The sequence below is a fragment of the Melopsittacus undulatus genome, chromosome 2, assembly GCF_012275295.1.
Source record: "Melopsittacus undulatus isolate bMelUnd1 chromosome 2, bMelUnd1.mat.Z, whole genome shotgun sequence".
Classification (NCBI taxonomy): domain Eukaryota; kingdom Metazoa; phylum Chordata; class Aves; order Psittaciformes; family Psittaculidae; genus Melopsittacus; species Melopsittacus undulatus.
The window spans coordinates 99,289,931-99,302,389 of NC_047528.1; the positions used below are offsets into that span (position 1 = coordinate 99,289,931).

General features: G+C 34.0%; 1 protein-coding gene across 1 annotated transcript in view; it reads left to right on the top strand.

The window, feature by feature from the left end:
- Window positions 1–12,459, top strand: part of TMPRSS15 (transmembrane serine protease 15) — a 54,762-nt gene that overhangs the window by 28,472 nt on the left and 13,831 nt on the right. The window contains exons 17-21 of the mRNA XM_031051401.2: window positions 3,181–3,270; window positions 5,055–5,180; window positions 5,648–5,779; window positions 8,180–8,290; window positions 10,735–10,867. Of these exons, the coding sequence (XP_030907261.2) occupies window positions 3,181–3,270; window positions 5,055–5,180; window positions 5,648–5,779; window positions 8,180–8,290; window positions 10,735–10,867 (592 nt within the window). The remainder of the gene's footprint in view (window positions 1–3,180; window positions 3,271–5,054; window positions 5,181–5,647; window positions 5,780–8,179; window positions 8,291–10,734; window positions 10,868–12,459) is intronic.

Below are 12,459 nucleotides of genomic sequence, written 5' to 3' on the forward strand. Positions count from 1 at the left end.
CCTTGGGTAGCTACTACTTGTGGTAAGGCAGAATTTGAAGTTTATGTTGAAGTACTGTGTACTAATATTGTCATTCTATCAAATCTATTTCCTTTAAATTTACTGCATCAGGACAGATAAGAAACCAAAACCTTCTAAATATAAGAGCAAAATTCTGGTTTTGGAGCTCCATCTTGAGACATGGGAGGGTTCAATAAGATGTCTCTATCAGCAAAAGTAAATTTTAATAACACTAGTAATTTCAGTCATAAATCATCAAAGTCAGTTTTGGAATTTAATTGCAGTTTTCATAAAAGTAATAGTGTTGATGTCTGCCACCTCCAGCCATCTTTCAGGTGCTGTGGGTAAACACACCTCACAAGTTAGCGTCAGTCTAATGATTAGTGGTATTAACGACCCTGTGATAAATAGTTGCTGAGTGCTGCTGTCAAAACACAAGAGAAATGTCACTTAAACTATAGGGCTCTACCCCAAATATGGTGATCAAGTTTTAATATTCAAAAGAAGGAAGTGATCACATAGCATATAACTCCTTTTCAACCAGATTACAGAGGATCCATACTGTTCTATATGATACGATAGCTCAGGCTAAGCTGTTGCTGAGGGAAAACTAACTTGTTTGCATAGCTTTACTGAGGTATGCTATGTATATGCTGTCTGTAACCTGCTAAAAAATAGTGAATGTTATCAGTCATCTTCAAAGAAGCATGCAATTACTTTGATGGATGTGGTGTAAGCTTCCTAACACTAATGGTTTCAATACAAATGTCATGTCTATAAACAAGAGATAAAAGAATGTGAGCTAAGCCAATTTCTTCTGCTAGACTTAGAGCTTTAGTAAGAGGCACTGGCATCATTCACAGTGCCACAAAAGCTCATTGAAAAGTAAAACCAAATCTTTGGTGGTGCGATAGAGAAGCTGGATTTGCTTTTGTCTTTTGCACAAGACTGTCAGCTTACACTTTCATCTAAAACAAAGACTGCTTTCATCTTCATATTCATTTATAACCTGTCTTTTAACACAAACAACAGTGTGGAAATTACAGTGTAGATTACACATTTAAGATGTATATGTCAAAATAAATTAAAATCTTGGCCAATACACAGAGGATTTTCTTTATGAATAGGTCATATGTCATTTTCTTCAGTGCTGAGAAAAATTGTCTATTATGCTCAATGAAAAAAACAAGATCATTTGTGCTGATTACTATTTGGTTTTTAACAAGTGACAGCTGTATTAATAACTCCATATAAATTTGTGTTTAAAGATCACCAAAAATTATTAAAACATTTTTTTTCCATGCATTAGTAAAATAAATTAGTTTTTCCATGTAAGAGAAAAAAGATAATTGCTAATGTGGCTTACATGTAGTCAACACGAGATCATATTTCATCATAAATTGCACCTGTTTTGCTATTAAGAATGTTTGTTCTGCTCGTATTATCAGATTACACTGACTAGGAGTCATATGTTTTTTATGAAGCTTTACAATAGTTGTGTCTGTTTGTACATGCAATAATGTTCTATAAAAAAAGCCAATATAATATTTATTTGTTGTTAACTGTATTTGCAGGTAGTCCTGATTGTGCACTGTAACTGAAACCTAATATACTCGTTAATCAGTGTGTTATTGTTGGCAGTTCCTTTTCCTCACAAGAGTTTGTCTTTTTCTTGCCAGGAGTGATGTGGTGAAATAGAAAGTTCTGTGGCATGGTTGTTGTGATGAAGTGATAAAATTCAAATCTTTCCTGTATATATATATAGGAGCTTCCATGAAGTGTGATTCAATGGGCAAACTCAGTAGGACTTGCAGATTATGTGGTCTCCAACCAAGAGGTTCAGATTATGGAATACTGATAAAGCATAATGAAACGCAAAATTTCAGCTGTAATGTGTGGACAAGGGGAAAATGTTGAAGCTTAGCCAAATTCTGAAAGTTAAAAAAAAAAATCTATTTTAATTCAAATAATAAACAAAACAAAATTTGAAAAAGTAAATTTCTTTTGCCTTAACTCCTAATTCCTGAAATAGGTGAAGGAGCACTGTTTATTTTTGAATAAAGCAATTTTAAACAAAAGAAGTGGGAAAACACCAAAGTTCATTAAGATGGTACAGCTGAACTAAAAATAAATAATATTTCTCAATGTGAAGTGAAGTTTTGGAATGGGAAGCTGCATACTTTGGATGTAAACTGCCATCTAAACTATATATTGAAAGAGAATATTGAGTAAATAAAGTACAGTTAGATGTCTGTGTGAGTGCATGTATCTGTACATGCATATCTACAATATTTGCTTGTAAATACATTTTATTTGGTTTTATGTATAAGTGCATATACATGTTTATAATAAAGATGTCAATAAGAAAAAAAGTAGTTCTTATTGGAGCAGTTGTTTCAAAGAAAAAGCAAATGGCCACTTTTACCATTTACAAGGTTTAACTAAAAGTTTTTGAGTCCTGATGAAATCAAAATGACAGTATAATGGGTTTTTTGCAATAAATCTTATTTGCTACATGACAAAATGTGCTTTATACTTGGCTATCAGGTAATGCTGCAAGAAGATGAATCAGATAGTAAGCAAGGCATAAAAGCTAAGTGCATAAATAGGTTAGATTTGGGGGGGACTTTCATCTGTTTCTTTGACATTTTCTAGCTTTTCTATAAATGTAATAGTAAATTACACAGTTGATTATAATTTATTAAAGAATGTATCACATTATTTTATTATATTTTCTGCCATGTGCACAGCAGACCAATAATCACCAAATGAAAGACAGACTGTATCCTTCCCCTAACTACACGGGGAAGACTTCTCATGGCATGATCATGAATACAGTTGTGCATCTGAGCGCTAGCACTTCACAAATAGCAATATAAGAACTATAGCTGTAACACTACAGCACTGACAGCATGGGTCAGCAGGCCTTAGACACTGTAACTAATAAGAACAGTGAATTTCTTAGAAACCTTATTTCTTCAATGCTCTGTGTCCTTACCAGAGTGTTGGCTTCTCACAACTCATTCTTCAGGCTAAATATCACTGCAACTCTTATCCTTACAGTGATGAAGTTAGCTTGAATATCCTCTTCATAAAATTATTTTTTTCCTATCTTTTAAACAACAGATTGCAAAAGTAAGCAGTAGGCTAATTACATTTTTGAAATGTTTTCTTTTACAGCTGACTGTGGAGGGCCGGTTGAACTCTGGGAGCCAAACAGTACCTTCAGTTCTGAAAACTTTCCAAACAATTACCCTAATCAAGCTTCTTGTAAGTCATTTTTCTCCAACTTTCCAAAAAAAAGTTTAGCTATATAAAAAGTAGACATACTAAATCTGCTTTCCTAAATGAGATGCCATCAAACAAAAAAATGTAAGCTATATACAGTGGGATCTTTTAACTGAAGAATCGATGGCTTTTAGCAGAATTTGAGGAATCATGTTCCAGTTGATTAAAAAGTGATGAAGACCAGCATAATCCTTTGGAATGGGTTCAGACAGGCCAGCTCTGTCATGGCTATTACGTCAAATATCTTTATGTCAATGTAACAACAGACAAGGTGCTGAACATCCCCATTTTACCATTATACCTCAACATATCCTCCAGGTTAATGTCATCATCTCTTCTGTTAAATAGCTAAGCTTTTCTAGGGCCAAAGAATGTGTGTATGCATTTTGCAAGGGATCCTCTCTTTATAAAGTGTTTCTACACTTTATAACACTTTATAAGTGTTTCACACCAGTGAAAAGTACTGATGATCAGAGGGCAGGAGCATCTCTCCTATGAAGACAGGCTGAGAGATTTTGGCTTGTTCAGCCTGGAAAAGGGAAGGCTCTGGGGAGAACTTATTGCATCCTTTCAGTACCTGGAAGTTAGAGAGGGACTTTATGTAAGAATAAGTAGTGATAGGACAAGGGGTAATGGCTTTAAACTGAAAGAAGGTAGATTTATATGAAGTATAAGAAGGAAATTCTTTACTGTGAGGGTGGTGAGACACTGTAACAGGTTGATCCAAGAACTGGCAGATGCCCCATCCCTTGAAGTGCTCAAAGCCAGACTGAATGGGGCCTGGAACAACCTAGTTTAGTGGAAAGTATCTCTGCCCATAGCAGGGGGAGGGTTGGAACTAGACATTCTTTAAGATCCCTTTCAACCCAAACCATTCTATGATTCTATGGCTCTATGAAAGTCTTCATTACTGTACTAATGCTACTTGATATAGATTAAGCTACAGCTGGCAAAAGTGAAAATGTTACATGGTGGTACGCTATGTGCTGTTGACAGATGAAACAGGGAACAGAACTCTGTCATTACTTTTTAATGAAATTTTAATTATTTATTACTTCACCTTTCACTAGAGAATTGTGTTGTGCTGCTAATCACAAAGGTTGTAATTTTGTGTTTCTGTCTCATTTGAGTTATAGCTCTGATTTCCAGGTATTAATTTCACAAGCTCTCAAATGAGATTTCTACTACTGAGAAAATGTTTTTCATTCCCTGAACAGATAATAAAACAATTTGGTTTGATTTCTTTCTTTTCTTTTTTTTTTTTTACTTTCTTCAGAAGATTTTGATAGCATCTACACTTACATAGATTAAATATTGTAAAGGATAGGCTAAACAGAAGGAAACACTTCTACTCTAAAAAAGACATCACACTTGAAAGGCAGGCTTCTGTGACTGATTTATTATAGAAATTATCTTACTATCAAATAAGTCTTTAGTGACAAGACTGTCACATTTTCACAGTTACAAAAGAGTTAGCTTTGCTGCTTTAGGGAAACTCACAGTTGTAATAAATCATAAAAAAATGCATGTGTGTGTCTTAAGAGCCTAAATCCAATTTTCAAAAGTGTTTTAGAGGTGAGAGTCAATTGAATTTTGAGTGTTGATAGCATAAGTTGCTTTTAAAGATAAGATTTAGTCTTCTAAATCTCTTGGGTGATCTTAATAGTTTAACAAAGTTGTGTCCTTCCCTCAAATCCTTCAACCAGAATTTGTAAATGTAACAGATAAAGAGGTGATTTTTGTGTGTGTGTGTTATTATTTTCTAGGTGTGTGGTACTTAAATGCTGAAAATGGAAAAAACATTCAACTTCATTTTCAGTTTTTTGATCTGGAAAATATTTATGATGTAGTTGAAGTCAGAGATGGCAGAGGACCAAAGTCCTTACTTTTGGGCAAGTAACACCATAGCATGCAAAATTAATATAATCAGACTGCTGGAGCAAACTGTTGGATACAACATAAAGGAAATTAACTCTCTCTAATTTTATTCAACATTTCTTCATATTTTGGGGTCTCAGAAATTAGGAGGAAAACTTGAGAAAGGATACTCTGTGTGACATCATATATCCTAAATGTTTGCACACACTTAGCTTTCTATGCAATCCAAACAAAATTAACTTCTTGATGAAAAAGACTGCTCATTTGTGTGGACAAACAGAAGCATAATCTTTTAGTTGAACCTTATTTTTCTATAATGATATGTCAAATTTGGGGTTGAGCTTTGATCGCTGCAGTCTGATAGCAGTTGTGTTTGGGGGAATAACTTTTCATGTGGTAGCAGTATTTTTAAACCCAAAACATTTTGAAATACCTAAGAACAAAAGCAGATTAAATATATCCATGTTCTCCTGGAGAATAGCTGCATATACAGGACAAGACCCATTGCCAGATGTCTTCTCTACAACAAATCAGATGACAGTAATTCTCCTTACGGACAAATCTACAACGAAGAAGGGATTTCTTGCAAATTTTACTACTGGCTACCATCTAGGTAAGCATGTGAACCCATGTATTTAACAGGTTATACTGTTGTTCAAAGACATTTGAGAAAAATTGGAGAATGGAAGTTGACCCTCAGTCCTTTATCAACAGAAATATGAAAAAGCTAAAGAGAAAAAGCCTGATAGTTACCCATCTGTAATTTGTTTTCTAGCATGAAAAGTGACATTTTTGTTTCTTTATTGTAGCTGGACCAATGTCTGTATCCTATGAAAAAACTGTGTAATATTATGTGAAAAACTGACTCCCTATTTTGACCAAAAGGTATTCAAATGTTTAGAATGCAAATACAAACTCTTCTCTATATAAGTCCCAGTAAAGACGATCACTTTGTGACTCACTTGAGGATGTCACTGATGTGTTTTTAAATGCATTTGTGAAATATTTATTATCAATTACATCCACTAGAAAATAAAAATGTATATGTAACTATGATTAATGTTTTCAATAGAGTCCTCTTTGCACATTCAAAAATTTGGTCATCAGCTTGTGAAGGATCTGAGAAAAGTTAGACTTTTAAATATCTGGACAGCAGTGTTTCTAGTCCCATCCAGTCCCCTTCTAAAAGTCTAAGGTTTTGTTGGGGACTGCAATTAGATTTGACACACATATAAGTAAAACATCAGTCAGCTCTCCAAGAACTTGCAAAATGACGCCACATGCTAAAGTAGATGGAACAGCAATATGCTTAGCAGAACAAATACTTACACTAACTCTATGCCAAATCTTGTTGGAATTATTTAAAAGCTTTGTATTACCTCTATGGAGGTTTGACAACAGAAAAAAAGAAAAGAAAGAAAAAGCAGTATGTATTCAGAGATGTGTGAAATACCATTAGTTTACATGAACAGAAAGTCAACAAGAATCTACACTCTCTTTCGTACTCTAAACATCATAAAGGCAAGAGGCTCCCAGCATATTTAGCCATCTTCATCTTTTCTATGGATTAACAGCAATATTTTTCTTAATCTTAAAAATAAAAACATTAACTATTGATTTATCTTTGTAAAATCAACTACATTTAATCCTGCTGTGCAAGACTGAGAGGTAGGTTTATACAGACAGAAGACCATTTTGCTGCTTCTTATTCTGCCTTCTTATTACATATGCACAGTCCAACACTATGCCTTTTTTTTAGCTGGTTCAGCATATTTGCTGAGCCAGCTTTGCCCATATTTTGTTGTAAAACAAAAATTAAACTTAGCAAGGCAGAGTTATCCAAATGGTCATTGCCAGTTCTGGTTAAATATATTAAGAAGTTCCATTTGCAAAAGAATGATGCTTATTCATGATCTTTTCAGCCAAAGGACAGAGACTATTATCATTAGCATGCAGGCCCAAGAGTAAAAGGATTGTCAGTAAATAAAGTAATTTTGAAAAGAAAAGCATATTTTTCCTCATATTTTAATTTTCTATGAAATATTGATTTTTTTAAAAGGAAGCATAATTTGAACATTAATAGTTTTTGGCAGTATGCAATATAATAAAAAACACCTGACCAATAAATTCTATGGAAAATCTGGCATCAGTAATGGCTACTGAATATTGTGAAAATTCTGGTTAAGGCCTTTTATAACCATATCATTTTGCTTCCATATTGTACAACAGGCCATACTGACTGATGAATGAATCATTTTAGATTAATACTAAAAATTCAGAAGCAAAACAATTACTTTGCCTTAAGTAAGATTTCTAGATGATTAAATGTTTCAGTTAGTAAGTCCAGGAAGGAAAATATAGAAAATAAACAATTTTTTCAACAGAATTTAAGTTTATGACTGTGTGATTTCCTGTAAATGTGTGCAATGGAGCCACTAAAAATACACTTTGGCCATAGAAAAAAATACAACTTTTGTTGATCTGCTTTTGTTACATAACTGATATTGAAGTAGCTTAATCCTACTTTGTGAATGCTTTTCTCATTCATTCCTGTTACTTTTGCCTTTTCCACCTTTCTTCCTGGGCAGGTTCTGAAAGGAGATACTTGATTTCAGTGCCTCTTGTATGTTTGACTTAACATACTTTAAGGTTTCTAATCCTTAGTGAAAGTACTCAAAATCTGAAACTTGAAATCATTTGCCACTTTTGACAAGATTTGGCCAGGATTTGATTTTTCTCATCCCTCCAATGTTTATTACATGTAACAGAAGAACATCAGTAATGGAGCAATATTAACTAAACCAGATGCTACAAAGTATAATACAATAGATTCTATTCTTAATTAGCTGCTATTTATCTCAAAATAATATTTGTTTTGAAAAAGATATGGATAAGTAAGGAAACCAAAGGTTCTGTGTACTCAGCTTTTCTTTCAGGTGAACTGTATGATCTCCAATGAACATCAACCTTCCTTCTAACTACCAATTACATTTCCTTTCCTGTTTTCCTTCAGGAGTTTGTGCAATTGACGAGCATCAGTGTGGCACTGGGGATTGTATACCACTGCATAACCTTTGTGACAACCTACCTCAGTGTGAAGATGGCTCTGATGAAGCAAAGTGCAGTAAGGTTTTATTTTAAAGAGAAGGAATGCATGTATATTTAGTAGGAATTATGCAGGAAGACAGCCACAAAACCTCAGATAGTGTAAACTACTGCAGCTGCATGCAGACCATGCCAGTTTACACAGTAGTAAGTCATTGAGTTTGTCGGGATCAAAAAAACCAAAGTTGTTTTTCTGAGAGAGTGTATGTAAACTGATGAAGATCTTTGGAAAAGGTAGGAAGTTCTCCGTCTTTAAAACTGTGTCTGCTTATAACAACCCCAAATGAAATGAAAACTCATTACATGTTTTCCTCCTGTAGCAATTTTTATTCTCAAGTTCTATCACTTTTTGCTGTAATTAATTTGAGTTTCAAAGCAGTATAAATTCTGCAGTGAAGTTCTATTTCTTGATGGAAATTCCCAGAGAGTCTTGTGAGTGTGAAGCCGAACTACAGCACATGGCACCCTCCAGCCTGCATAGACTTCATCTTGCAGAAACATTGCCATAGTATGAAAGGATGGCACAGCTACAAAAGCAACATCCGTTGTAGGTGTGCATGTTGCTGCAATGAGACAAATGGATGCTGCTGCTTAGTCCCCTCGTAAAACTGCTATTTCCAAAATGTAGGTGTACAACGAGTATGTGACCTCATATCACATAACATGGAAATAGCATTCTTTCAACAATAAGTTAAAAGTAAAGCTCACAAAAAGCACGTTCAGCCTAGCACAGAAATTAAATTGATGTTTCTGACAGTGTGGTGGTACTGGCAATTTATTATGGAGAAGTAAGTGGGCTTTTTAGCTTAGTACAGCATCATTTTCCTTTGTTTCAAAGAGGACTGTTAGGGATCAGATATGTCCTTGGATATATGCTGACAATTCTCATTGATTTAAACATTTTTTACATGCAGATATATATGCTTATGTAATATATATTAAAAACCTATATATTTCTATATATGACATATATAAGTATATGTATACAAATATATATATATGTCCAAAGGCACAGATTTACTCTTCGTAATAGAGCAATTAGCTATTTTGTTGCAAAGATAGTCTTCCTTTAAAATGCATGGAAAAAAATTCACTTCAGCTGCTTCTTAAGCAAGGAGGACTTGAATGTTTTTTTCCAGTCATTGCTAAAGAAGGTATGAACAAGGCAACCATCACCTAAACTAACATGATGTACATATTCCCAAAAATTTATTTTGCCATAGACTGTCTGTTACTTCATAACAAATTACCTCACATTAAAGAACTGTGAGAATTGTTTCCAAAGCCCCATTTAATTCAAACAGTGGCTGAATCAATCTAAGCCTTAAAATAAAATGAAAATTCAATTAGACGTGTTCACATTGAATCTTTTCAGTGTCCAAAAGTCTTGCTCATTTTCCTCAATCCAATTTCAATTTCTTATGAGAAGTGGCAATTTGAACTAGACAAACTGATGCATTCAAATTCTGAAAATTCCCACGAACTGCAAAGAAAAAGTATAGGATATCTTTTCCCCTGCAAAATTCTCAAAATATATGGCATTTGAATGAAGCAGTTGTTGAGTGCTAAATCACTCTCTTAATCCTTACTAACAATGTATTTGGAGAGGAACATAGATCTGCTGAGGAGAAAAGAAAAGGAATCATAGTTCAAGCAGAAGAATAGAGAAGGGGTGTCAAAGGAAATTAGGAGAAATCTTGCAGTGTAGAGATTTTGAAATTTTTTAAGACTGCTCAAAAATTTCTTATGACTGAATGTTACCATTGATTAATCACTACCATTTCTTTCATTCGTGCACTGTGGGAGTCAAAGAGGTATTCCTAACAATCTATTATTTTATGGGTTTTTTTTACTATAATGGATATTCTTCACATTTTTGTGGAAATATTTTGATGGAAAAAGGTTTTCTGGACAACTCACATTTAACAAATGGGTTTTGGGGAGCTTTTATTGCTTGTGTGTGTATGTTTTAACTAAAGCTGCAATGAAAACAGAGAACATTCTCAAAGCAATTGGAACTGGAAAATCCAATTTTTCTGTCAGCTCTGGTTGTAACCTCATTTCCAATTAGTGTTACTAAGCATCATGTAGTTAAAACTTCACACAATATCTGAAAATCACATAATGCTGGCTAAGAAAAAACATTGGTTAGAGTTGATGGAAAATATAATGCTTATTGTCTATTTCTGAGACATTTGCAAAATGAGGGTATTAAACTCTCCTGTGACAGAAATATAGGAGATAACAATAACATTTCCTTCCTGTGGGAATACAGCATCTTGGAGATGCTGGGTTTGTTACCATTATAATATTTTAATCTTTTTCTTCTTTTTCCTTTTTTTTTTTTTTTACCTGTTTATATTACATTTCTGCTTGCTTTGGCCACGAGGAGCGATGGGGGTGTGAAGGGGGGAGGGTCATTTACCAGCTATCTAAAATGCTTCTGTCCATTTTGGTCTACAGTGAGATTGTTTAATGGTTCTCTAAGCACTGAAGGACTGGTACAGGCCAGAATTGGGAAGACGTGGCATCTGACATGTGCAGATGATTGGAATGAAGAGATTTCAGACAGTGCTTGCCAGCTTCTAGGGTTAGGGTGAGTGAAAATATTGTCTTTGTAACTTATTTGCAGGTTTGTTTAGTCTGCATATTGATGTTTTCCTCATAATTTTACTGGTGTCTTTACCATCCAAAAAATGGGCAAGTATATTTTTCTGTAGTAAGTGATCTGCTTGGTGTGCTAACAACTTCATAACTATTGCAAACCCTATTTTGATGGCATTCATTAAAAGATTGATGACTCTGAATATGACAGATTAGGCATGAAGAGGCATATTGGAAAACACTGGGAGACTAATGTGGAGATATTAGTCTTTTACCACTTTACGTCATTATTTACATCTTCACTTTTATGAGAATGACTCAAGAGTAAAGCTGGAGTAAACAGCAGCCTTGGCTGTTCTGCCATCATATTAATATTCATTTTAAGTAAATTCAAGATAATCACTTGGGTATTCTGCTGCTGGGTTCCAAATACGTTTCATAACTATCATTAGATATGAGCTATTGGGAGAGCAACTGTATTTCTCTTGAGGTATACTTTAAGGGAGGAGGGAGGTATATAACTGAAAATTCAGTGCCATTCACTGAATAATAAATAGGTTTCCAACAGTGCTGGTGTTTTTAGAGTATGTCACTCATCCAAGTAATAATCAAATTAAATTCTAAGCTTGCAATTCATATGCTGGTCTCTGTCCAAGGTAGGATGCCTGCAAATTCCTTTCTGATAAATTAATTGTAAAAATCACGGAATTAGGACTTAGAAAAATATCGAAGTGTTATTTGAAAATATTTTTAATCATTAGATGAAAGTGGGCTGATTCGTTGTTTTACATTTTTCCCTTTGAGTAGGTACTGCATGTATGTAAATATCAGATAGCTGCATGCACAAATCCTGATTGTAATTTATGTACATAGTGATCTCATTTACACATGCATATAAGAACATCCAATGACTAAATATTCTTCTAGTCAACACATTGTCCTTAACCTTTACCAGGACAGTAGCCTTCTTCCTCTGATTCTTTCTCCCACCTGCCTGACTCTTTTCCCTAGATAACTTCTGGACAGTAGTGATTTTGTAGTCTGCTGGTTTCCTTTCTATTTTTATATTTGATAGGCTTCAGTGAACTTTGTTTCTTATGGTACTTTCTATTACCTTTTAAAAATTACTTATGCTTTTGTCTCCATAACATTCTCCATAACATTTGTCTCCATAACAATATAATATTTTCATTCTATAAAATAGATAAACTTGTTAAAAATTTTATTCCTATTAAGTTTCCTAGTTACTTCTCTTTCATTCAATTTCTCAGTTTATTACATATTTCCATCGTCAAGAGAAAGTATTTTTAAACTGAAATTGCATCACATTGTCACATTCTGGTACTGGTCCTACAGTCTAGGATAAAATTCTCATATATACAACTATATAAAACCCCTGTAATCATCATGCTATTTCTGCCTTCCATGAATCTTTCTGTAGCAGCATATTTGTTAATAACTGTGACACAATATTTATTACTAAATCGATGTTTGTAATAGCAGGTCTCAAGCAGGGTACAGCTCATGCACCTATACTGAATAATTACCTAGAATCATACTTTATTAGAGAAAGAAGCTAAGGCT